Here is a 25,538-nt window from a genome sequence, read left to right as displayed (position 1 = left end):
TGCTTTGGCTCCCTGTCCCTTTCAGTTGGCAAAAGGTTGTTTTTTTAACTCGATCCCTCTCATGGTAATGGATATACCCTCTCATGATAATGGAAATGCCAAAAACTGCAGGTGAGAAATTGATAAGAATTTCCAACAGCTTAGTAGATCTCTTTATAATGCCTGAAATAGGAGGTAAGGGAGGAGACTGTTGAGATACAAAGCCTCCAGCTTCTTAGCCGAGTAGCCAAGAACCACAGGGCAGTAGGCTAGAAGCTTAGGGATATCCTTACATGTAATGGGAAGGTAATTTGATGTCCCATCAAGTTTTAAACCACAGGGCAGTAGGCTAGAAGCTTCGGGATATCCTTACATGTAATGAGAAGGTAATTTGATGTCCCACCAAGCTTTAAACCCTTAGCGTTAGGAACACTGCCCTAAGTTGAAAGTGGTGTTCTGGTTTACACATGCTCTTGATTTAAGGAACAGAGGCTTACTCTTAGGATGTTTGGGATTTGAGGGCCAGCAGTGAGTTGAACAGTTTCATTTTTGAGTTTATGTTGGAGTCCTAAAAGTAATAAACAACAGTGGGCAAACTTCTGATTCTTCTCCTTCTGCAACCCTAGCTGCCTCTTCTGAACCAATGGCTGAGCTCCATCTTCAAAAGCTTTATATGCCCTTGTCTTTGAAAGACACCTTCTTCAGAGTTACAGTCTTCTGGGAACTGGGCCAGTGCTTGTCCTAACCAGGAATCAGGCTCTAGTTGGCATTGAGGATTTTGTGTGTTTTGTTTCCCTAAGTATGTGATGTAAGCAGGATTCAGGGGAAAGCGAGACCTTCAGAATTTTGTAGTTTTGGGGGTAGAAATAGGCACTTCATAAAAAAGACAGATGTGTTTGATTGTTCTGGTAACTAATTCAGTTTCCTGTGGGTGGCCAGGTAGTCTCCTATGAGTTTTTAGGGCCCAGCTTCAGACCACCAGACTTCTTAGCACACAAGACATGAAGATTCCCAGTGTTCAGTTCTTATGGAGAGTAGCCCAGCTGGCTTGTCATGCTGGACTAGATGAATTGTGAATGTTAATTATACTGATCAATACAGTGGCCTTGGTAACAGACTTGTAGCTGCTGTAGAATCTGTTTACTTCAGATTTATAACAGAAAGAGACCAAGCTGGTTGGGAACATGATGTTCTAAATGTAATAAGCTGTATTGTAAGTCCAGGGAAAACGCATGCTGGAGGCACTGACCTTATTGCACCCTTCCCCAGGATTTCCCTGAGGAAAACATTACTCTGGGGGTGGTTTCTGCTCTTGTTTGCCAGTTGGAAATAAATTGAGGTTGGCAGAGGCATGGCTTTTGTGAGATGGGGTAAAGGATATTTACAAATCATAAAGGTTAGATGGAGAGCACCCATGTTGGGAGGCATCTCATTCGTCTACCTAGTTTGTAATTAGGAGTGGAGAGTTGATGAGATTAGTTTCAACCCTTGCATTCAGAAGAAGGAACCCCTCCTATTTGAGGAATAGAGGGTTCAGAATTCTGCACATTCTTTTTTGACTCCACAGGGAGGGGATTAGCTGAACACTGGGCATGTTTGGAATGAGAGCACCTTGCCAATTCTTACTGATTTTGGACCAAGCCATTGTAAAAATACAGTCTCTCTTCCTATGACAAGCTCTTTGTCATGTTCTCCTAAACCCTGTAGATCTGTTTAATGGATTGGCTGTACCTGACAGATGGAGTTGGTATTAAAGAGGCAGATTTTCTTCCTCCTTTGCTGTATTTATTTTATCTCTGAACGAGATGTGTCTAACCCGGTTGTTCCCTGTATGCCTTCAGTTGCTTTATCAAGAGCCTGGTGAACTCACTGTGCTTGGGTTTGCTTTTTCAGATCCTGCTTAGATTGTCTTCGATGAGTACTTCTCGTGGAGTGGAAGGAACAGAAGGAATCAGTCACCTAGGGAGCTTTTCAAAACATTCATTTCAGGGCCCTAACCTAGATCTCCTTAATCAGAATGGGTAAGAGTCGAGGGATGGGGCAAGTGGAGAATAGGATAGTATGTGCTTTTAAACTTGAAGGATTCCATATTTAGAACCAGTCTTTTTTTAAAAAAAATAAATTAAAAAAAAAAAAAAGAACCAGCCTTTTAAATTATCTAGCAAGACTGACCAAAATTGTTATGAAATCTGATACTGGGATGGTAATGTAGCTCCCATCTACCTTGAATGACTTTGGCCCTGAGGAAAAATCTTGTGCCCCATGTGAGAGGTCCTGAAAATAGTCTAGGGTTACTCTTCTTTTCCAAAATATTCAGCATAGACTGTGACCAGAAATCATTCAGCTCTATCAGCTCAGGGTTGAGCATCTACTGTTATATCTGAAGACCTGTGCTGGGCATTTAGGATTCAACAGTGAACAAGACAAAGATCCATATCCTCTGGAGTTTACATTCTTGAGAGGTTATTATTCGGGTCACAGAAGTCAAGTGCAGTGGTTCTTAACCATCTGGGGTTTGGAGCCCTATCAGAACTGTGTTTTTCTTCCAGAAAAATAAACACACATTTTAATGTAAATATGTATGTGTGTATATATGACAATTCACATATAAGGGGAGTTGGCAGCCTGGCGCCCATCCATGAACCCAGGCTAAAAACCTAGAACGCTTGCCTAGAATTGAGAACCTGGTGGTTAGGATCAGGCCAGGCCATGAGTTGGATGTTTGCGACTGTTCTCTCCTAGCCACATTGGGTTGTAGTTTCTTCTTCTGCATAGCCAAGGCCATTTGCAAAGAACTTGAGGGTGCCTCTAAAAAAGCAAGTGCAAGGAATTGCTAAGCCTCCACTACACCAATAGCATTTCTTGAGTCTGCGCTCTTTGAATTATTTTGACGCTGTTCCCATTCCCACCTCTTGATTTCTGGTTAACTGAGCTTCTTGGACTCAGTGGATTAAAAATTGGGTCAGAAGATGAGAATTTTCTTAACACGATAATTTATATTATCAATTCCTAGACTAAGAGTGTAGTAAAATTATAAAGATCATGAGAGGACGTTTTAGCGAAATTCTGGCTTCAGCATATAGCCTCACAGAAGGAGCTGATTGATGAGGGACTGAGGAAATAGCCAAGGAGTAAAAAGACTGGAGAGAGATGAGAGGAAACAAAGTAGGGCGGAACTCAGAAAGGTGGTTGAGCTGGCAAGCCAGGTAGCCTTAAGCCAAAGGGAGTGGATTTGAGACCCACGCCAAAAAAAAAAAAGGAAAAAGAAGATTCTTTTTTACTCCATAAGGGTCTGCCACTATTCCTTTATTACCAGACAGAACTCTGGATAAAAAGGGGAGGGCAGATAAAGCTTTGCTTTATGTATACCAATATTAATTTGTCTCTGTCCTTGGAAGAGTTGGTATTTGACTTGAATGAATGGCTAAACCCTGCCTTAGAGTTAGTACCATGCATAACATATACTGTAGAAGTATGAATGAAATTTCATTTGGGACACTCGGAAAAGAATTATGTAGAAATGACACGACCAAAATAGAGGTTGGAGCACAGTGAGCACCCAGAGCCCTGTGCCAGTTCTACCTTTACCTCCCTGGAATCTGATCATTAGCGTAACTACAGATCAAGACCTCTTGAAGGGTGATCTTTACAGGGAATTCTTGTTTCTCTTTCCAGAGATCTAAGGGAAACTTTCCAGACTCACACTGAGGGATTGCTGAAAAAGTGGTGTATTCAAGGTCTTCTAAGCCAAACTGCTATACATTCAGAGCCCCTTAAAGAACAGACCCCATAGTCCCCTGCCAGAGGAGACTGGAGGCTCTAGATGATTCCAATTGTAACTGCCCCAGTTTGTCCAGCATATGGAAAAGCTGTTCTGCTATGAAACCTTCCAACCTGCTGTTAGTATATGGATGTCTCGATGTTTGCTCAATGATCCATTAAAAACCAAAGCTCCCTAATCTAGGGGAATAGAATCACACCACCAATTTATTTTCTATTTTTAAAGAAGCCCTTTGAATGATCAGAGGAATTTCAGACCTCACTTCCTGGGACTGTTTAAGGTTCTATTCAGCATGTAAGCTATATAGTTAAAACCTGCTACTCAGTTTTTGGAAAAATTATCCTAAAAACCGTATAGCCAGAATGTTTTCTTCATTCATTAAATGAGTAGTTTAAATACCTACCATAGATAGGAAATCAAAATTCAGTAATCATATTGCTTAAATCCAGAATACTTCAATAAAATTAATAACCATATAAGAACTATTTTTTAGTTGTTGTAAAGTCAGAGAACTTGTTTTGTATTGGAAAAATCTGACTTTGCCAGATCTTTCAGACATGTTAGAAGATGCAGGGTGACTTGGAGTAGATACTGTTTGAATACCACGCCACAGGTGAGAAAGGGACCTGGTGGAGTTCTCAGTTTAAGGACATATACTCTAATTGTGCTGTCTGTGAGAGGGAAAATGCCCATGTTCCCATTGTGCACAACATAAATAAGTTGCTTTAAAAAACACATTTAAAATGTATTCTCTGTTGCATGTTTTAAAGTATGGTCATTTTTTTTAAGAGTTTATTTATTTATTTGACAGAGAGAGAGGTCACAAATAGGCAGAGCAGCAGGCAGAGAGGGAGAAGCAGGCACCCTGCAGAGCAGAGAACCCGATGTGGGGCTCAATCCCAGGACCCTGAGATCAAGACCTGAGCTGAAGGCAGAGGCTTAACCCACTGGGCCACCTGGTGCCCCTAAAGTATGGTCATTTCTTATGAAAATAGGTTTCCCAGATGATGAAAAAAAAAATCATTGGTTGGTTTTAACCATACCAAATTTGAAAATCTCCTTGTGTAATAAATGCAGATGGAATTTCTACATTGCTCTTGATGCCTACAAGACATTTTGGGGTCATTTCTCTCATCCTAGTGGTCAGGATTAGATTGCCTGTGCATTCTCCTCCTCCCCATTCTGCCACCAGAAGACAGTGGACATACATGCCAGCACAGAGCTTTTTGCTTCCACAGTGTTTGGGCTCTTACTCCCTCCTCACCCTTTCCAGCCCAAGGAACCATACCCCTCAAGGCAATTTGTTGGCAACTTTAATATATTTCTTTGCATCATTGTACTTCTCCCAAAATCAGTGCAGATTTTGGAACAGAAAGAATTCTTTTTCCATCCCTAGATTCACAAGTGTTCATCTGGAAGCTCAGAGAGCTTCTGTGCAATAGTAGACTATTCTGTAACTGACTTCTTGAAAATACAGAGGAAAGCTGCTGTTTCCCCCAGCCTATTCCAAAAGAAGGATAATAGTACTGGACCTGTAGGGACTTTTTGCTCCCTTGCTTTTTCCTTTTTTTTTAATCTCAGCATTGTTAGCAAATTTGCCTTCAGCAAGTCACTTAATCCCCACCCCTGTTCTTTTTTTTTTTTTTCATCTGTGAAGAGTAAATCCTGCACTCAAAGATTGTAAAATATCTTGAAAATACAGATCCTCTGTAAGGAATCCTCTGTAAAGAAGTCGTATCTGTGGGCCACTGATGTTGAAGCAGAGTGCTTAAACTAGAACGTCATAGAAATCTAGGCAATCAGGTGATGCCAGGGTGGCTTAGTTGGTTAAGCATCTGTCTTTGGCTCAGGTCATGATTCCAGGGTCCTAGGAGTATCACGTCGGGCTAGAGTATCACATCGGGCTCCTTTCTCAGCGGGGAACCTGCCGCTCTCCCTGCTCGTGCTTTCTCTCTGTCTTCTCTCTCTCTGCAAATAAATAAAATAAAAATATTTTTAAAAAAATACATGCATTCACAGGACCTTTGTTTTTACAATACTGGTTTAAATGTGGATTTCAAATTTATGATCAGCAGTAAGTAAAAGTCCTGATGTGATGCTCACAGGTGATTTTACTTGTTCTTTGTATGCCAACATTTAAACAAAAATGGTTTGAAGAATACTGAGATCAGTGATGTTCTCGCATTGTTATTTATTGATAAAACGTGCTGAGTAACTCCTCCTATACCAGATTTGATTTTGGCTTTTAGTTTGAGATACAACCTAAAGCTAGAGGTCTTTATCCTTGTGCTTCTATCCACTTTACTCATTAGAAAATGACCGTTAAGAAAGTCATGGGTCAGGAAAACTCCACTTTTGTATTCTGGTCTGGGAAATAGAGTGAGGGGATTATCCTGTATTCATTCTGGAGCAATAGGTAGTTTTGTTTTGGGGTTTTTTGGTGTGTGTTTGGGGTTTTTTGTTTGATTTTTGTTTGCTTTTTGTCTTTTGTTTGTTTGAAGAGAGAGACTGAGCGAGTGCATGGGGTGGGGGGGTAAAGGAGGGGGAGAGCAAGAGAATCTTAAGCAGCCTCCACAGCCAGCAAAGAGCCAATGTAGGGTCTGATCTCAAGACCCTGAGGTCATGACCTGAGCCAAAATCTAGAGTCAAACAGTTAACCGACTGAGCCACCCAGGTATCTGGGTAGTTCTTTTTTTTATTTTTTTATTTTATTTTTTTTAAAGATTTCATTTATTTATTTATTTGACAGAGATCACAGGTAGGCAGAGAGGCAGCCAGAGAGAGAAGAAGGGAAACAGGCTCCCTGCTGAGCAGAGAGCCCGATGCGGGGCTCGATCCCAGGACCCCGGGATCATGACCTGAGCCGAAGGCAGAGGCTTTAACCCACTGAGCCACCCAGGTACCCCTGGGTAGTTCTTATTTTTAAATAGCCCCAGAGACATTACAGCCAACAATTCTTTTCACCATTTTCTTTCTTACTCATTTATCTGAGGTCATGATTTCATCCTGAGACTTTTATCTAAAAATGAACATACATATCTCAAGTTAGAATGCCAGGAAGAGATGGCAAACATTATCTCTCTAGAATGAAAAATATAGTTATGTTTTTGATGTGACCAATGGTCAGATTCTTGTCCTTGTGTCTCTAGTCTCCTAGAAGTTTAGTATTTTGTGTTTTGTTAACAGCTGTGGAAACTAAAGCCACCTGCAGCTGAATCTTTAAAAAGTGATTTTGACTTGTTTTTTGAAATTGAAACTATGTGTCTGCAGAGTGGATTCTGAAAGGTCCTGTTTACCCACCCACATTTGGATATAATACCTGTTACTACATAGTCACTGTTCAGTATTAGGTCTTTAAAGTCTAATATCTTTATATAATGTTGAGTTTTGATGACTTTTTACTCCCTTGAGCCTATACTTTATGGGAAGCAGTGGATGGTAACTAAAAAACTAATAGGGTTTCTGTCTTATTAACCTTGGCTGGGTGTTAGTCTAGAGTTTAGAAAGCACATCTAGGTAAACTCAGCTATGGCTTTTATGGAACTGCTTGTAGTTCTTCTGCCGTAAACTGTTTGGCAAGGATTTGCATGTCTTGCACCTCTCAATGGATATAGCTTCCCTCAAAGTTGCTCTGACTTACAGGTGGGACTCATTCACTCAAACAAGTATGTGTAGAGGCTTTGAATTTGCAAGATGTAGTTGGCTTTCACTTTCATGTAAGCTAAACTTCCAGATCAAGGAAGGAAGAATTGTTTTTATACATCTCCAATCTTGTTCCTTCTTGGCAGGCTAAGAAATTATACAGATGGCATTTACTCAGTCTGTGTGGCCACCTTCCAAAATGTCAGAAACTCCATCTTCCTTCTAGATCTGTCCATTGATGGATTGCTTGCATTCGCTATTAACTTTTCTTTGCATAAAAATTCATTTGACGTGTACAGCTTTACCTGTTTATAAGCATTTGACAAATTTCCATCTTAAAGAATACCCCAGCAAACCTTGCAGTGAGGTTTGCCAGTTTAATTTCTTTGAGCTCTATTTAAAGTCAAGGTTGGCTTTAGGTTAATGACTTTTTATTACAAACATATAAGGTGAATAGTAGTAACCTGCAGTCCTTCCCAGCATTTAAGAATTACTGATTCTTATACTCTGAACCAATTCAAAGTGATTTCCTAAGTGGAAAAAACAAACAAAAAAGCCAAGGTGCAGAATATTTTAGCATTCTGCCTTTTGGGTAAGAAAAGGAAAATAAGAGTATAAATATATACTTTTTTTCTATCTCCAGAAATGAACATAAACCAGAAACCAATGAAAATGGTGATGGGCGAGGGGGGTGGAGTTGGAAATGGCAGATAGACATCTCTGACTATACCTTTAAAACTTTGAGGTGTGTGTTTCATAAAATGTCAAAAAATTAAAGAGAAAAAAGGAAACCTTATAATTGCTTGTTAACAGAAACAAATGAATCTAACTACATATCAAATTGATTATATAATCACCTAGAAAACCATACTTGAACTATTTGAGGTATTTTCTAAAGATAAAAAGAACTTCAGTGAAATATTGATACTTTACTATGTAGCATGTTGTTAATAATATTACCCTTAAAATTTTGAAATTGTTTTAGGTGTATTATAGAATAAAACAAGTAAGTGTATCATTGCTATTAGAAACCAAGATTGTCATCATAAGAGGAAAGAAATACAAATAGGAAAATTAAAAGTTTTAAAAAGGCAATGTTAAATTTGAAATGGAAATATCAATATAAACTCATGAGTAAACAAAAAGATTTCTCTGTCCCATAAAAGAACTTACTAGCACTGACACCTCTAATAACAATTAGCTTAATTTAATACTCAGAAACTACTTTCTAAATAACATTCCCTACTGAAAGAAATATGGGCTCCTTGGAGACATGGCTGATTCCAGGTCTGAAGCAGAGAAAGAACAAGGTGAATCTGGTGTATCTTATGCCAGAAAGGAAGGAAGTGCTTAAACAGAAGAGTCAGCTTGAAGGAGACTCCCACTGGCCCAGTTTGGGACAACTGGAGCATTGAGTGTACTCATTGTATAATTTAGTGTAACAGATTGAATAAATAAAAATATGAATGACAAGTAAAGAAAAAAGTAAAAGAAGGAGAAGAAAAACTTTTCTTTACAAAAGTAATGCCAGCTAATGTATGTGCAAAGAATGATAGGGAAAAAAACATGATTCTGTAACAACCCCCCCCCCAATATAATTGGTTCAGGCAAGGATTATGAACAGATGGTAAAGTCACTAGGGAACAGGATATTCACAGGCTGAAAAATAACACCCCACAATTTAACCTTTACTTGCAAAGGAGAAAATATACCTTTCAGAGACTGATGGTCTCACTTTAACCCAGGGTTCAGTTTGGTGTCACTGATCATGGCACAACCTGATGTTATGTGCTGCCTGATAACGATGCAAAGTATACAATGTTAGCTATGAAATATTCTTGCCAAAATTTTGATCTCTTCCAAGTCAAACCTCAAAACTGAACTTCCAATTTACAGGAAAGAACTAATCTGAAAAATTCAGAATATGGGAGATTCCATAAGGCAACTGGCCTGTACTCTTCCAGGAAAAAAATACCACAGAGGGGAATAAAATAAAAGCAGGAGAACTGTTCTAGATTACCAGATACTAAAGGAACCTAACAGCCAAATGCGTTTAGTGAACCTTGATTCCATCCTGAGTTGGAAGAGTTGGGGAGGCATTTGGGTCTATAACTATGAAAGATTCTTTTTCTTTAATTGCTCAAGTGTGAATAACACAGTGTTATATTAGTTTCAGGTGTACAATGATAAAACAGTTCTATACATTACTCAGTGCTCATCAAGAGAAGTCTTCATCTTCTTTATTTCCCTGTTCTCCTCCCATCCACTTCTCTTATCTACCACCAGTTTGTTCTCTGTATTTAAGGGTGTGTTTTTTGTTTGTCTCTCTCTCTTTTTTTTAAGATTTTATTTATTTATTTGAGAGACAGAGATCACAAGTAGGCAGAGAAGCAGGCAGAGAGAGGAGGAAGCAGGCCCCCTGCCGAGCAGAGAGCCTGATGCGGGGCTCGATCCCAGGACCCTGGGATCATGACCTGAGCCAAAGGCAGAGGCTTTAACCCACTGATCCACCGAGGTGCCCCTGTCTCTTTTTTTTGTTTGTTTGCTTTTTAAAATTCCATGTACGAGTGAAATTATATGGTATTTGTCTTTCTCTGACTTATTTCACTTAGCATAATACCCTGTGGTTGCTGCACATGACAAGGTGTCGTTCTTTGTTATGACCATGTAATAGTCCCTTGTGCACATACCATATCTTCATGAAAGGTATTCTTGAGATAATTGGAGAAGTTTGACCACAGCCTGGATGAGATAGGCTTATTAATATTCTTAAAATTTGAGAATGTTACTGTGGTTCTATAAGAGAATATTCTTATTCTTAGAAGATTCATTCTGAAGAATTGATTGGCGAGTTTTCATGTTTGCAATCTTTTTTGGCAGGATCACTTGAAAGGATGCATATGTATGTGTGTGTATATATACAGAGGTAGAAACTTGTGGAAATGGGAGGATTCAGTGTAGAGGGAGGGTATACAGATGTTTATTATACTATTCTTTTAAAGTATTTACATGTAGAAAATGTGAATAAGGTTGGGAAAATGAGACAGTAGGAGTGGAGAGTGAGTTGAAAGGGAACTTTTGTGTATCACTAAAGTCATGGATATGTTCCAGGAATCTAGATTTCTTCAGTCACCTGTACAAAAAAATAAAATAGAAATAAAAATATATACACACACACACAAAATTTATATTTATACTTTATATATTAAAAATACATATATCGTATACTACTCGTTATATGAGTAGGATACAACATAGGAGCTAATAGAAATCCATGAGGTACATTGTCTTATAAGAAGGGTGAGGGGTGGGGGAGTAGCTGATAAGGGTAAGACTGCTCTTTGGCAGAGGTTTTCAAGCTTTATGTTCCTTCCTCACCAGTTAAGTGACTAGGCAGTGTGAGCTTTGGTGTTGCCTCACCCCTTCCTCCCACCAGCATTGATGAAAGATCAAGTTAAGTCCCATTTTTTAAAAGACTGTTTCTTCTAGAAGTGTATTCTGGCAGTGTGTGTGTGTGTGTGTGTGTGTGTACACGTGTGTGTGCGTATTATATCCTATTACCGTTGAGACAGAGATGGGTGGAGTTGTGGAGGGAGATATGTGCTGTGATTAGTCAGGTTGCCGTCACCCTCCCCCCACCCCCGCCCCCAGCTCAGGCCCCATCTGGGGAAACTGAGAACTTAAGAAACTTGAGACAGGGAAGGAGGACAGGGAGCAGCCAAAACCTGCTGAGTCTCAGAAGACTGGTTTCTGCACTAGGGAATGGAAGAAGTGACTGAAGGAGGCTGTGGATTCAACTCAGTGGCCTGAGATTGAGTCCCTTGAGATAAATTATTTTCTGGTGGTGTACCTGAGAGCAGCGTGTTGGGAAGAGGATACCGTTCTTCTTTGGGAAATTTCTTTTACCTAATTGAAGGTCTGATAGATGTGTAGACTTACATAGTTCTTGTACCAAAACATTGGTGTTTATTGATAACTGTTTCTTTGGATTCATCCGAAATGGAATCAGATTGATCAGTGGTAAGTATCAAGGCAAGGTCTTGCACCTGTTTTGTTTAGGCCGATAGCCATACCTTCTTCCTTCCCTTTGAAAAGAGAGCAGATGAGAGTAGATTCTATAGAAGAAGGAATCTATTAGCCAGAAGATGTGTGAAAAAGGGATTAGAAAAGATGTAGGAATCCTGGAAGGTGTTTCAACACCTTAGTAGTCCACCTTATTAAAATTTCTAGCTTCTGATAGTCATCTTTTTGCTCAGTTGTTAAGTATTAGCTGAGAAATATGCAGAAAATTCTGCACATACAGTATGCTGGAGGAGACAGTGGGACAGATCATAGAAATTTGGGAATGCCTCAGAAGATCAGTAGTGTACCAGAAGGGGGGTTACTAGTCCTTCACGTACTCCCCAGCAGAAAGATAGACCAGTCCCTCTACTCACTTCTAAGCTGTGCTTTCTTAATGGTTTGTTTTCCTAATGATTGCTATTTACCTTTGAGTCTATCCTTCACCCTTAGGAGGAAACCTTTCTGAGGAAATTAAAAGCTGCTAGATAGCATGTGAAATCACAAGTTTCTTAAGATGTCTGGCCTAACCTCTGATTTTTGGAGGCCTAAGCTGAGCAATACCAGATAAGGCTGTTAAGACTGCAATATCTAGGCTCTTCCTTAAGAAGCAGTAAAATTCTATGATAACCATTTGTGTTACGGTTACCCTCTCAGTCAGACGAAATCTATAGACTGTAAGGGCCCTTATTTCCTTTCATAAATCTTTCCTGGGATAGCGCTGGGTGCTTAGTAGGTGCCTCCCCAATGTGTTGACTAAAAGAACGTAACACTCCATGAGTATTATCCTGATCATCATCCCTTGGCTATACATAGCGCAATTCTGATGGCTTTCAGTTCTCAGGGATTCGGGAGCTAGACAGCAAGATTGGGTGGGACCTGGGAAGGAAGTGTGGCTAAGCTATTATTTAACATCTGGGTAGGTAGAACATATGTTTGTGGAAGTAAACTTTTTAGCTTCTGATGGTAAAAACCAGTTGGGATAAATTGAATGAATAGTATTAAACAGTTTGTCTTCCCTGGAGGCTGATAACTGTTTTGGGTTGCTTGTGATCCCTTTTTCTTCATAAATTATAAACAGCAGTTCTTTCAGCTCGCTTGTCACCACACTTACCCACGAGGTGGTGGGTGCACCAGATACCAGATTCTTTGGAAAGCTTCTTTTCATCCTTTTCAGTGTCACATGGAAGAGAGTCACCCATTGTACCCACTGAGCCCTTCAAATGGGTGCTTTAAAATAGCACATTGAATTGGCCTGATATTTAATTGAGTTTTTAAGGCACGCCAAATAGACTTCTGTATTTGGATGTGCTATTTGGAGAATGGGTCAATCTGACCTTCTAACCTTTCTCAGATGTAATATTAGTTCAAGAATGAAACACTGGCATGCTTGGTGTGCGTAAGTCTGTTTATGGGATGGTGAGTATTCAAACACAAAATAGTTCTATAACATAGGACTTTTTGATTTTCAGATACTTTTTGAAGTTCCAGCTACCTTATCTCTTTTTCCCTCCCCCTTTCCCATTCTTCATCCTATTTAGAACTAGCCTTCCTTAAAGATATAGCTTTGGGGGCACCTGGGTGGCTCAGTGGGTTAAAGCCTCTGCCTTCGGCTCGGGTCGTGATCCTGGGGTCCTGGGATCGAGCCCCGCGTCGGGCTCTCTGCTTAGCGGGGAGCCTGCTTCCTCCTCTCTCTCTCTGCCTACTTGTGATCTCTGTCTGTCGGGTAAATGAATAAAATCTTAAAAAAAAAAAAAAAAGATATAGCTTTGAAGAAACACTGAGGTACACCAGTGGAGACTTAATTATGATGGTAAGAAATGACAATAATAGGAAGTAATGTAAACAGAACAGCTTTGCAGCCATCTTCGGGTTTTGTTTTTACCTAAATGATAGTATTGGTGTAAGTGGGGTGAAGCCATCCCAACTTAGAGGGCTGTTGCTGAGATCTGGTTTCACTAGACGGAAAAACGGGTAATATTCAAAAACTGCTCTTGACTGCAGTGTCTTTGTTTACAATGCGAAGGTGAACAGCTCCAGGCCGTACTTCAAAACGAAAACAGAGCTGCAGGCTGTCAGGCCGCCCTGGAGCAAGCAGGCCTGGTGGGAACTGGCAGAGCATAAGTTGTGATCTGGGTTCTCCTCAGCATGCAGTTTGGCAGGGGGAGAGAAGACACGGTGATCAGGCATCTTCGTATAGCTAGACCACCTTATCTGTAAGCAGTGAAAATATCAGAGAGCTCCAAGAATAGACAGCCACCCATCCATGCCATGGCTTGAACGAACAGTCTGCCCACTTCAAATATGGACCATATTCATTATTTGAGAGATGGGGCACTGCACTGATCAGTAAGCTGCTTGCAACACAGCCTAATATTTTTAGATGGGAAAGATTTTGCTAAGCTGTAGACTACTGATGAGCTTTGTTAATACAAGGTAGGATTATGACTATTAAATCAGTTCTTAGGTTGCTGCAGAAACATTTCTATCTTGCCACAGCCACCTCTCTCTCCCTCTTTCTTTCTCTCTCTCTTTTTTTTTTTTATTTAAGAAACTGCGAATGTTACTGCATTTCCCTCCCCCACCCCCGCCACCACCAGGTAGGTGGTGTCTGGGAATATGCCCAGAGCCTTTTGAAAAAAGATGAACAGGGGAGGGAATCATAACAGCCAAGAGAAAAGAGTAGCTTCCGACTAGACTGCCCATGCCAGGAACAAGGAGGCTGATGGAGGAAGGGCTGCCTCTGCAGGATGTTAAAAAGCATTGATGGTCTCTTGACTGTATTTTTTCTCCCACCAAAAGAACTGCATATTGGGTTTGAAAGTCATTACCTTGGTCCTGGATAAATCTCTTCAGTAAAACTGGCTTTGCTGACTGCAGAAGTCATGTGAACATGCAGTGGGAAATCCGCTCTAGAAGGGCACATGCTGACCTGTGGCCACTTCAAGGAGTGGGTTTGTTGTTTTGTTTTTAGATTTATTTATTTGAGAGAAAGAGTGCATGTGGTGGGAGGGGCAGAGGGAGAGAGAAACTTAAGCAGACTCCATGCTGAGCGTGGAGCCAGGGCTCCATCTCACCACCCTGAGATCAGGACCCCTGAGATCATGACCTGAGCCAAAAGCAAGAGTTGGTCGCTTAACCAAATGTGCCACGCAGGTGCCCCTCAAGAGTGGGGTGGGTTGGTTGGTTGATTGTTTTGAAAGGCACTGTGCTTTTGGCATTTAAATTATTTAAGTTTTAGCAACTAAACTAAAAAAGCTGCCTAGGGTGTATAAAGATACTTGTTAATCAAGTTCTGGTGCCATGTATGTTGTTTAGACTGAGTGCTTTTTATTTACTGAGTTCTTTTTCTGTGTTGCACTTTTACTCCTGATTCTTATACTGCTGCTGTAACAAACAAGCAGTTTACTGTTCTGGCTTCAGAGTGGCTATAACCATGTTGCTAGCATTATGGGGAGAAGATTTTAATCTGTAATAGCTTTTATATTTCCAGAGTTATCTGCTAAAGACTTAGCTTAATGAATTCTCCATGGGAACCTTTTCAGATTTAGTCAGATTGTGAGGAGAATCTCAATTCATAGTCTCAAACCGTTCTGTTTTTCAGGAGGCTGAAGTTTATTTTAAAGGGTGTATCAGAGCTTAAAGAGAGCATTCAGGAGGAAGGTTTAAACCATTTAATAGAAGAAAATGTTTTCATACATTTTAGAAGCATCCATTAATTTGTAAGTTATAGTAATTATAAGGTATTTGCCATTTATTAAAGCCAATTTTCCAAGTATCCTTCAAACAATTACCTAGTTCTGGTATATTTCATTTAAAGAAGTTTTTAATACAGAGTTTACCAAGTCATTTATTTTCTCCTTCAAATTAGTCCTAATTAGTTAGATTTTACTGTGGAGTGCATATATTTTTTTGAATTTCGCGTGCTTTATTGTATGCCAGTATTTTATTGGATGTGGAAAGTTCTGGGCATACTGCATGGCTTTGTGAAGTATAGCTATCATTTGACTCTGACTTGGCACCCCAGTGCCTGTCACCATTTCAAGGCAACTCCATAATTTTCTTCAAACAACAAGACCATTGCTAATTTCAGGATAAGAATGTGCTTTAAGAGAATCCTTTGGGTGGGGGGAAGCAGAAGCACTATGAGAATGTGTGTTTTTTGGTAGAGTTGGGAGGAAGGGTAAAGAGCCTACCTAATGTGTCAAGTTTGTAAGAGGAAAGGAAACTGGATGGAATGTGAGAAGAAAGATTTGTGAAATTTGGATAGATGCTAAAAGAAGTTTGGTCTTAAGCTCCCCCCCACCCAAAATTCTACAGCAATTGGAAAGAGGCAGTAATTGGCATTTGGGAGGAGTCAGCAAGTAACTTCTGCCCACCCTCACTCCAGTCTGAGAATTTGCTGGCTTGTAGGAACTATGTAATAACATTAGGTTTTAGGGAAGGAAATACATGGCCTTAAAAAATTCAACATTCCATAGAATGCCTGTTGTAAATTTTCAACTGTTTGTCTTCCTCTTACAGCAAATCCAGTTTGCTGATGACATGCAGGAGTTCACCAAATTCCCCACCAAGACAGGCCGCCGATCTTTGTCTCGCTCCATCTCCCAGTCTTCCACGGACAGCTACAGTTCAGGTAGGTGTGAACTTATGTCCACTCTGATCTCTCTTCCCAGTTCCAGAGTCTTTTTTTTTTTTTTTTAAAGATTTTATTTATTTATTTGACAGAGATCACAAGTAGGCAGAGAGGCAGGCAGAGAGAGGGGAAGGGACGCAGGCTCCCCGCCAAGCAGGGAGCCCAATGCGGGGCTCGATCCCAGGAGGACGGGATCATGACCTGAGCTGAGCTGAGGCTTTAACCCACTGAGCCACCCAGGTGCCCCCCCAGTTCCAGAGTCTTAAGCTAGTTCTCCGCCCACTGCGCTTTACTTATCTAGAATCTGAAAGTACTTCCCATCCTTCTGCTGAGAGCTGATAATTAGCACTTGGGCAATGGGAATGTCCCCAGTCAGGCTTGTAGCCGGGGAGGCTTTTGTCATCTGGAGACTTCTCTTCCCCTGGCTGTCTCTGTGTGTGGTCTGTGGCCAATGCCTGCTTGGTAGTGCTGGGCCGGTTCCCATTCCCAGGTTTCTCCACCCACATCACAAAGGGAGAAAATCAATTCTATTTTGGCTGATGGAACTGGCCTTGAAAAAGAGGTGTACTTTGGAAGCATAATTTCCAACTTTGTTGTTTAAGATATACCCTGCCACCTGTCTTTTTCTTTCTTGGCTCTAAGACTGCTTGAATGGTAACAAGAAGAATGAGTATTTTGGCTCCTTTTTATTTGCTAGCTTACCCTTTATGTTGAAGTGCCCTCCCCTGTTCACCTCTGGAGTAGGAGAGGTTCAACAATGATAATGTGGCTCCAGCTCTGTTTCTTTTTAGTTCTCTCCTAATTTGATCCTATATAAGTAGGCTTTTTTTTTTTTTAATTGTGTCCTCAACTTTACATGGAGTACTGGAAAGTTAGTGTGGTTTGGGATGTAGAAGTTAGGATTTGAGTACTAGCAGAGTAGACAGTGGAAGATCCACAGGGGCATCTGTGGATCCATTCCCCATTGTTCAACTGAGGGAACATTTAAGAGTTTAAGCGGCTTGCCCAAGGTCATAGATTGCTATTAGTTTCAGCAAAGAGATTTATTTACCATCTCCATAAATGACTTTGCCAGAATACTGTTTATACCGTGTTATTAACATTAAGGACTGGACTTGAGGGGAAAGGATTGTTTGTTTTTTTTAAAGTAAATGCATTTTAAAAAGAAGCGTCTTCTGCTCCGTGCCACTGATAACTCAGCATGGATAAGATAAGCAGATAAGAGCAAATGGTGGTTTACAGGGTTAAGTACTGAAATAAATGAATATTCAGAGTCATTGTGGCATGTGTGCAAGAAGAGGTTCAAAACATAATGGCTGTCAAAAATAAAAGGTGTTTTGAAGTGACAGATACGAAAGAGTAGGAGTGATAAGCAGACCGATTCCAGCAAAGAGAGAATTCATTGTGAAAAGCTGGGCTCTAAGAGGAGGATGGAAGGAGGGAGTGAAGAAAGCTTTCGCAAAGTTCTCAAAAATCTTGATGTCCATGTATTAACATGAGCTTATCAGAGCATTTTTTTAAAAAGCTTTGGGATCTAGTTCAGTTATCTGGTGAGACAGATACCTTTGGGAGTATTTGTGTTGGCTAGCAGTGTGTGGAAGACAGTGAGAGAGACCTGATGCACTGGCAGAGACAGACAGATCGGGAACCACTCGTTGATTCAGAGAGGAAAGAAGTGATTTGAGAGTAGGGGAGTGATTACTCTATGTCCCCCTGCTCATCTATCTGAAAGGACATTTTTAGCCTTTATGTGAAGCTGGTTTTTTTAAAGTTGAACATACCGAGTGATCTCAGGGCTGGCAGTAGTACAACCAGAGCTACTCATTCACCTTTTGAGTCGTTTCTTTCCATCTCTGTATTCCTTGAGCACAGCCTAGTGTAAAATCCCTTATAAGATTCTCTTAGCACTGTCATCCGTGTTACTGGTTCTCAGAGTGTGGTTTTCTAAACAACAGCAGCAACAGCTGGGGACTTGTTAGAAATGCTGATTCTTGGGTGCCACCCGAGATCTGTGGATTGGGAACCTCTGGCGGTGGGGCCTAGCCATTTGTATTTTAACAAACCTTCCACATGATTCTGATGAATGCTGTAGATGCTTGAGTTTGAGAACCAGTGTTCTACAGCAATGGTGTTCCTTACATGCCCTTAAGTATTCTTCCATCTTTGCCATGTCTTGTTCCAATCCACATTGGGACCCAGTGCCCCTGTTAGCTGGGATCCCTAGAGCTGGTGCAGGAGTGGGCTCTGTAGCTTCCTGTTACAGGGACTAAGGGCAGAGTATCATCAGGGTGGAAGAAAGGGCTCCAACGCTGAGAGATCCACAACAATGTCATTCATCCGTTAGACTCTGAGGAGGGAGACTCTGAGAGTGGTGTAAAAGGTGGCTCCAGTTCTGAGTCTGCTTAACTTAAATGAGAGTCCTTTGGGGAGTGCACTTTGTGGAGTTGGGGCCATTGAGGATTTTCTGTCCTTGTTTTTTTCTCTCCTGGCTCTAGCTGCATCCTACACAGATAGCTCTGATGATGAGGTTTCTCCCCGAGAGAAACAGCAGACCAACTCCAAGGGCAGCAGCAATTTCTGTGTGAAGAACATCAAGCAGGCAGAATTTGGACGCCGGGAGATTGAGATTGCAGAACAAGGTAAAGAAAGGGAGTGGGACCAGAAGCATCCCACTTGCTGGTCATCAGGACCCACAAACAACTTGACACTTGAAAGTCGCCTTGAAAAATTCATCATTCTGGGCTCTTGTATAAGCAGATCTCTCTGCGTGCTGCTTGAGCCTCAGGGTTCTTGTTCTTGTTCTCCTTGCTTCCTGTTCTCAGCACGTAGTAATTACACAGAGTAGTTTCTGTTTTCCTCCCCCATGACACCATATTCGGAGATCTCCTTGTGGACTCAGCAAGTCCTGGATCACTACATGGTGGTTAGTTCTGCGGGATCCTACCACAGCTGCCAATCTCAGAGACCTACATTTTCCAGAAGCAGCAGATGTGGGAGGGTTTTCAGCTAAGGATGTGGTGACCAGTGTCTCTTTGGTCCTTAGCACCCTCTGCTGGAGCAAGAGTGAAAGTGACTGACAGTCCGTTAAATCTTGGTTTTCCCCACCCACCCCACTCCTGATAAGGTCTTTTCACTCTTGTTACTTTCACACTAAAGGTGTGCTCTCTGCTGGGGGTAAGTACGAAACCAAACAGACTGACAGAATGGGGTTAGGCTGCATAGCAAGTGCTCTTCTGCTGAGGGTGAAGACTTCTTTCCTGGTTTGATAATTAGGAGTCCTTTAGCCAATGCCATAACCACTTCCCTCCTCCCAAGTGAATGATGAGACTCACTCTCCATTTTGACCAGATGTGAGAATTCATTCTCTGTTCAGTCCTCTGCAGGAGGAGAGAAATTTCCGAGCAGTTGGATAACAACTCCCCAACTGTCTTTCTGCTGTTGAAGTTGCCAGTCATCATGGAAATTTACTTGGTGTTTCTACTTTATCTTGCAGTATCTCAACAGATCCAGACCAGCCCTAGATGTTGCTGGGGCAGAAATTGATAATACTGCTAGTGCAGACCTAGCTCAAATCCTCTGTTCTTTCACAGACATGTCTGCTCTGATTTCACTCAGGAAACGTGCTCAGGGGGAGAAGCCCTTGGCTGGTGCTAAAATAGTGGGCTGTACACACATCACAGCCCAGACAGCGGTGAGTTTGCTGGGAGACTAAAGAGGGACTTCTTTTTTTTTTTTTTTTTAAAGATTTTATGTATTTATTCGACAGAGATCACAAGTAGGCAGAGAGAGAGAGAGAGGAGAGAGAGGAGGAAGCAGGCTCCCTGCTCAGCAGAGAGCCTGATGTGGGGCTCGATCCCAGAACTCTGGTTTCATGACCCGAGCCGAAGGCAGAGGCTTTAACCCACTGAGCCACCCAGGCGCCCCTAAAGAGGGACTTCTGATGAGGGGGAAAAATAAACTTTTTTTTTTTTTTTTTTTTTTGCTTTTCCTTCCGTATCTATCCAATCTCCAAATGCTAATGACTGTTAGGTGGGACCTCCTGTTACACAGTAATGGGGTTTTCTACTCTGTGTGTATAGTTATAACGTATATTTACAAACCTGACTCGGAGATCTAGATCTGCAAAAATACAACTGTTAGGAAGATGTTAAGACTTTTAGGAGCACATCTTCGGGGTAAAGTTAGATAGCGGTAGGCTCCCTCGCTGGACCATACCCTCTTATAACTTCCCAGTGTAGCGCTAGTTGCTGCAGAGTTGCTGGGCATGGTCCCCTTGTGTGCTGCTCCCACCCAGCCCTCCTGTCTCTCACTCTGTCCTCCCATATGTCTACATAGGTGTTGATTGAGACACTCTGTGCCCTGGGGGCTCAGTGCCGCTGGTCTGCTTGCAACATCTATTCCACTCAGAACGAAGTGGCTGCGGCCCTGGCTGAGGCTGGTAAGTTTAGCCTTTTTCACCAACTGTGCTTCGAAATAATTACCTAAGTAAAATATTTACATATCAAAACTATCTTTATGGTTATGTGTTTGTCTAGAGGCTATAAAACGTTGGAGGGTAATAAGAATAGCAACAGGAAGAAAATGGGTAATAAAAGGAAGGTCCATATCCCTGATACGGTCATTAAGAATGACCTTTGAAAAGAATCTTAATTATATGGGGAGATGCTTAATTCTAATGGTAAGTGAACAAGGAGGAATATTAAACTGTATGAGGTATAGGAGTTCAGCCGATCTCTTTTCACCAAAGGCTCATCACTTTTGAAGGCATACAAGTAAGAACTGCCTTTAGTACTAGTAGTTCATTAGATAATTTGGTGTTCAATATTGTATTGAAACTGTATGGACTACTTGTAAGTTCAGCTCAGCTTGAAACAGTTTTTACTGTAAAAATGTTTAGAAGAAAATCGTTGTGAGGTTTCTTAAAGGACTTACCATCTCCCTGGGATCCTCAGAGAGCAACTTTATAATACTTTTGATTTTCTTGTTCTTTTCTGGTGTTCATTACAGAAAATTTAGGAGTTTCCAAATAATAATAATAATCCTACTGCACAGGGATAATCTTTTACACATTTTTCCTTTCTTCTGTTCACTTTTTACAGAGATAAATAAGTCTCAATATATAATTTATTACCTAAAACATAACACTTTCAGAAGTAGTTTTCCATGTCCCTGAAAACTTCTTGAAAGCAGCATTTGTAATAATCATATGGCCACATGATTTTTCTTCATCGTTTTACTCATGTTGACCATTTAGGTTGTTTCAAGATTCTTGCTAATACAAATAATGTTCTAGTGAACAACTTTATTTTGATTCCCATTTCACTTTATCTCCTTAGGTTGTTAAAGTTCCAAGTATAAAACTGACGAACGAGAGTAACAATTTAAGGTTCCAAAATACTTCTAAAAAAACAAAAATCTTTTAAATTTGTTACCAATTTCTGAACTACAGGTGCCATTTTGACTTTTTGCCCTTTCGAAGTTGTTTCCTGTCCAACATAGTTTCTGTAGCCTTTTTCCTCTTCACATGGATCTCAGAAAGTGGTATTGGTATAGCAGACTCCCAGAAGGAAGAATCAGCTGATTTGTTCCCATCCCCATAGGAGTTGCAGTGTTTGCCTGGAAGGGCGAGTCAGAAGATGACTTCTGGTGGTGTATTGACCGCTGTGTGAACATGGATGGTTGGCAAGCTAACATGGTAATGATGTATATTCATCCCACACTTTGACCATAGATTTGTTTCCTTTTTTCCCTCAAAGCATGGTTCCCTAAATATGTTTTGGATGTGTGTTCTGATACAGTTACTTTGTTGTCAGAGTGTTTAGCTCAATACCTATTCAGAATGGGTCTGAGTACTGAATGGAAAGGTGGGGGAAGGGTAAAACTAAAGTGAACACTTGTGGCTCAAACACAGCAGAATGAAATAAATAGAAATAATGTGGTTCCTCTTTGGAGTAGAATTCTGGTTTCTTTCCTTCCTGCCCCAGCTCGCCTTTTGCATCCCACAGAGCTATATATTTCAAGACTGTAGACTAAAAACGAGGCTATGATTAGCCTAATACTCTTCACTATAGCCAAGAACAAACTTAGGAATCCTTTTAACCATTCTACACCAACAGATTTGACTGTGTTTCCACTGTCTAAACCTGTTCTAAGGAGCTCTGAGGAGTGCTCCTCCAAAACATACAGGGCTCTCTTACTAGTACAGAAAGTGGGTTCAAAGTTCCCCCCAGCTCTAGCAGCCTGAATGCCCATAGAAGTCTTCTGGCTGTTCTGTAGATCCTGGATGATGGGGGAGACTTAACCCACTGGGTTTATAAGAAGTATCCAAACGTGTTTAAGAAGATCCGAGGCATTGTGGAAGAGAGCGTGACTGGTGTTCACAGGTAACAGATTCTGGAGTAGCTGCCCCTTGTGTCCTTGCCTCAGCAAACTCTCCTGGTCTCCGTTAGGCTTGAGGGCTATGTTTCAGATGTGTAACTAAATGGGAGTACCTTCATTAGATAAAACTTCTCTGTTTTTACTTCTGAAGAATCCAGGAGATCCTAAAGGAAGTTATTTCAGGTTCTAGTTCACACATTTTTCTTTCCCACTTATTCCACTGTGAGTCTCAACCAGTGTTGGGAGGTGTAGGGAATGAATGTATCTGGAAAACTGTATTCAATATTGTATTAAAATTTTATATTTGAAATACAAAAAAAAATCCTATTGTAAAACTATATATTATACACACTACAAAAAGTAAAACTGGGCAAAGTATTCTTGGCTTGTCAAAAACCCTAAAAGATCTCTCTCTGAAAGAGTGTTTCTCTGTTGTGGGCACACTGCACACGCTCATACAAGCACACATAGGCAACCGAATCAGAGTCATTGATAATCTTTGTTTATCAGAAGTAGGCATGTTTGTTTGTTTTTTTATCAAGAAAATGCTGATCTAAGGAAATACATCCCCTTTTATGGAAGAGAAGTCAATTTCTTCTATTGAAAGGGTTTTTTTTCCCCTTCCAAGAAAAGGGCGGGGGCCCAGGGGGAGAGAAAATGAAAAGAGGTGAGGACAAGGAAATGCTCTTGCTTACTGATATCCTTGGGCAATAAATACAGCTGGGGGGGGCAGCATGGAGCTCTAAGAGAATTAGGCAGATTTTGCCACGTAGTATGTTTTACCAGCTAATTTCGGTTTTGTTTGTTTTTGTGGCTTCTTTTCCCTTTAGGCTGTATCAGCTCTCCAAAGCTGGGAAGCTCTGTGTTCCGGCCATGAATGTCAATGACTCTGTTACCAAACAGAAGTTTGATAACTTGTACTGCTGCCGAGAGTCCATTTTGGATGGGTAGGTTGAAATGTATAGATATTCAGACTCCTAGGGGACAGGTTTGGGTCGGGTCGCAATGTTATTCTGAAACCACTCCTAGTCTTCTCCCGTGGTCTTCCCGTCGTCTTCCTTTGGTGTTAAAGGTTCGTTAGAGGGGCTCATGTCATACTGGGCCCAGCCAGCTTCCAGCTGGAGTTCTCATGGGGCATTGCCTCACACTTTTGCTTTTGTGCAGAGGGACTGTGTCTGGGCTAATAATGTTTAAGTTGAGCCCTTATCTGTTTTCCACAGCCTGAAGAGGACCACAGATGTGATGTTTGGTGGGAAACAAGTGGTGGTGTGTGGCTATGGTGAGGTAAATAGCTGGGTCTCAGTGTCTTTTCATAGACTTTCTAGAAATGTGAAGTGAAGGCAATCTGTGCTGTCAGCATGGTCACTGACATGGTAGGTTAAAATATGCTTCGAGATAATGTATCTCAGTAGCAGAAGTGCTTTATTCAGATTTATGAATAGAGACATACAAAATCCATTGAGTTTTCAGATCTCACCACACTGTCTTGTGGAATGGCATGTTGGCAGCCCTGCCCCTCCCTCCACCATGGTAACAGTTACCTTTCATGAGATTGACTTGAAGTGAACATGTGGCATTTTAGCCACACAAATGACCTGGGACTGAAGGGTGTGACCCTAAGTGGTACATAGTTGATGATCCCTAAACTAGACTAGGTGAAGGAGACTATTGTCATCAGTGACCCATGGAGGTTCTTGAACTGCTGGGCTGTCCTTGAGTTCGATGCATCTTAAATGAGAGTTAATCAGGTTTTTCTGGAATAAGCTATGAGAGGTTACAATTGCTCTTCCTTGGTCTTGTTTTCCTGATGGTAACACTTATTCAATCTCCGAGTTTCTTTCACTATTCTGAGCCCCTAGCCCTTGCTGTGAAATATGAATGTCAGATCACCTCTCTGGCTGAGGGTCGCAGCATAATCTGGATCTGTTTATGCTCTGCCTGGCTTGGAGCATCCCTGCAAGGGCTCACTAGAGCATTGGTGATTTCAGGGAGGTTAATTCCCTTCTCCAGAATAGCCACATACCCCCTACCCATGCCTTAAATGACCTGACACCCCTACTTCTTTCTTATGTTCTGCAGGTGGGAAAGGGCTGCTGTGCTGCTCTCAAGGCCCTTGGAGCAATTGTCTACATCACAGAAATCGACCCCATCTGTGCTCTGCAGGCCTGGTAAGAACAGGATGGTAATACTGTTAGATTCACCCCTGGTACTTAGTGTTTCTGAGAGTTTATGATTGATTATATTAACCGTTCCTTGCAGAAATCCCTCTAAAGGAAGAGAAAGCTAGGAGGATGGCTCTTCCCTCCATTGTAAGCCCAGGGCACTCCTAGAGCTTCTCGGCATTTTCCCTTCCTGATTGAAATCTCGGGGAGTCCGAAGAGGCCAGTGTGTAGCTTAGAACAGCTTGTCACTTACGCATGAGATAGCACTGGACCCGACTTCAGAAGGGAATTTCGCTGGTCTCATTTTGTGACCAGCCTCTGTGCCACTGCCTCCTTGCTTTGCTCATTGTGTTCCTTCCTTTCCTTCTAGCATGGATGGGTTCAGGGTGGTAAAGCTAAATGAAGTCATCCGGCAAGTAGATGTCGTAATAACTTGCACGGGTAAGTATCAGTGCTTTGGTGTACATGGAGGACTGGTAGTTCTGAGGCCAAATCTTGAAAGTGGTCTTTCAGATAAAATAGGTGAGACCTGTGCTCGGTGTAAAAGTCTCAGAACCAGAATAAGCTATCGGAACCTTAACATGTTTTCCAGAACCAAGAGCCTTTTTTCTTGAAGGCGATTTATACTGTTGAATCTTAAAACCAAATCACTGAGTGTAAAAAGCTGTTACGCAGTGTACTCGTTTCTCATAAAGGATGCATGCCTTTCAGTGCAGCAGGCATCCTCTTTTCCCATGTCCTCACTGGAAGCCAGGTACCTTTGTCCCCCAGCATCTTTCTTTGGCTGCTCTCCTTTACCTTTAGGAAATAAGAATGTAGTGACACGGGAGCATTTGGACCGCATGAAAAACAGCTGTATCGTATGCAATATGGGCCACTCCAACACAGAAATTGATGTGGT

At 41.3% G+C, this 25,538-nt stretch overlaps 1 protein-coding gene across 3 annotated transcripts in view; it reads left to right on the top strand.

The window, feature by feature from the left end:
• AHCYL1 (adenosylhomocysteinase like 1) overlaps window positions 1–25,538 on the top strand; it is a gene marked incomplete at its 3' end in the record, with an annotated part of 41,230 nt that overhangs the window by 8,525 nt on the left and 7,167 nt on the right. For 2 of the 3 annotated variants that reach the window (XM_080799965.1, XM_080799966.1), the window contains exons 2-12: window positions 15,986–16,097; window positions 18,593–18,736; window positions 19,688–19,788; window positions 20,433–20,535; window positions 21,698–21,792; window positions 22,374–22,480; window positions 23,306–23,422; window positions 23,696–23,759; window positions 24,555–24,643; window positions 25,008–25,078; window positions 25,442–25,536. In XM_080799965.1, coding sequence (XP_080656091.1) covers window positions 15,986–16,097; window positions 18,593–18,736; window positions 19,688–19,788; window positions 20,433–20,535; window positions 21,698–21,792; window positions 22,374–22,480; window positions 23,306–23,422; window positions 23,696–23,759; window positions 24,555–24,643; window positions 25,008–25,078; window positions 25,442–25,536 — 1,098 coding nt within the window. Of the gene's footprint in view, window positions 1–11,139; window positions 11,423–15,985; window positions 16,098–18,592; window positions 18,737–19,687; window positions 19,789–20,432; window positions 20,536–21,697; window positions 21,793–22,373; window positions 22,481–23,305; window positions 23,423–23,695; window positions 23,760–24,554; window positions 24,644–25,007; window positions 25,079–25,441; window positions 25,537–25,538 lie in introns of those variants that run through there. The other variant, XM_080799967.1, reaches the window with a different exon arrangement.

The sequence above is a fragment of the Martes martes genome (genome assembly GCF_963455335.1).
Source record: "Martes martes genome assembly, chromosome: 4".
NCBI classification, from domain to species: domain Eukaryota; kingdom Metazoa; phylum Chordata; class Mammalia; order Carnivora; family Mustelidae; genus Martes; species Martes martes.
The sequence above is the reverse complement of the archived record's forward strand: the minus strand, read 5'-3'. Positions and strand labels throughout refer to the sequence as shown.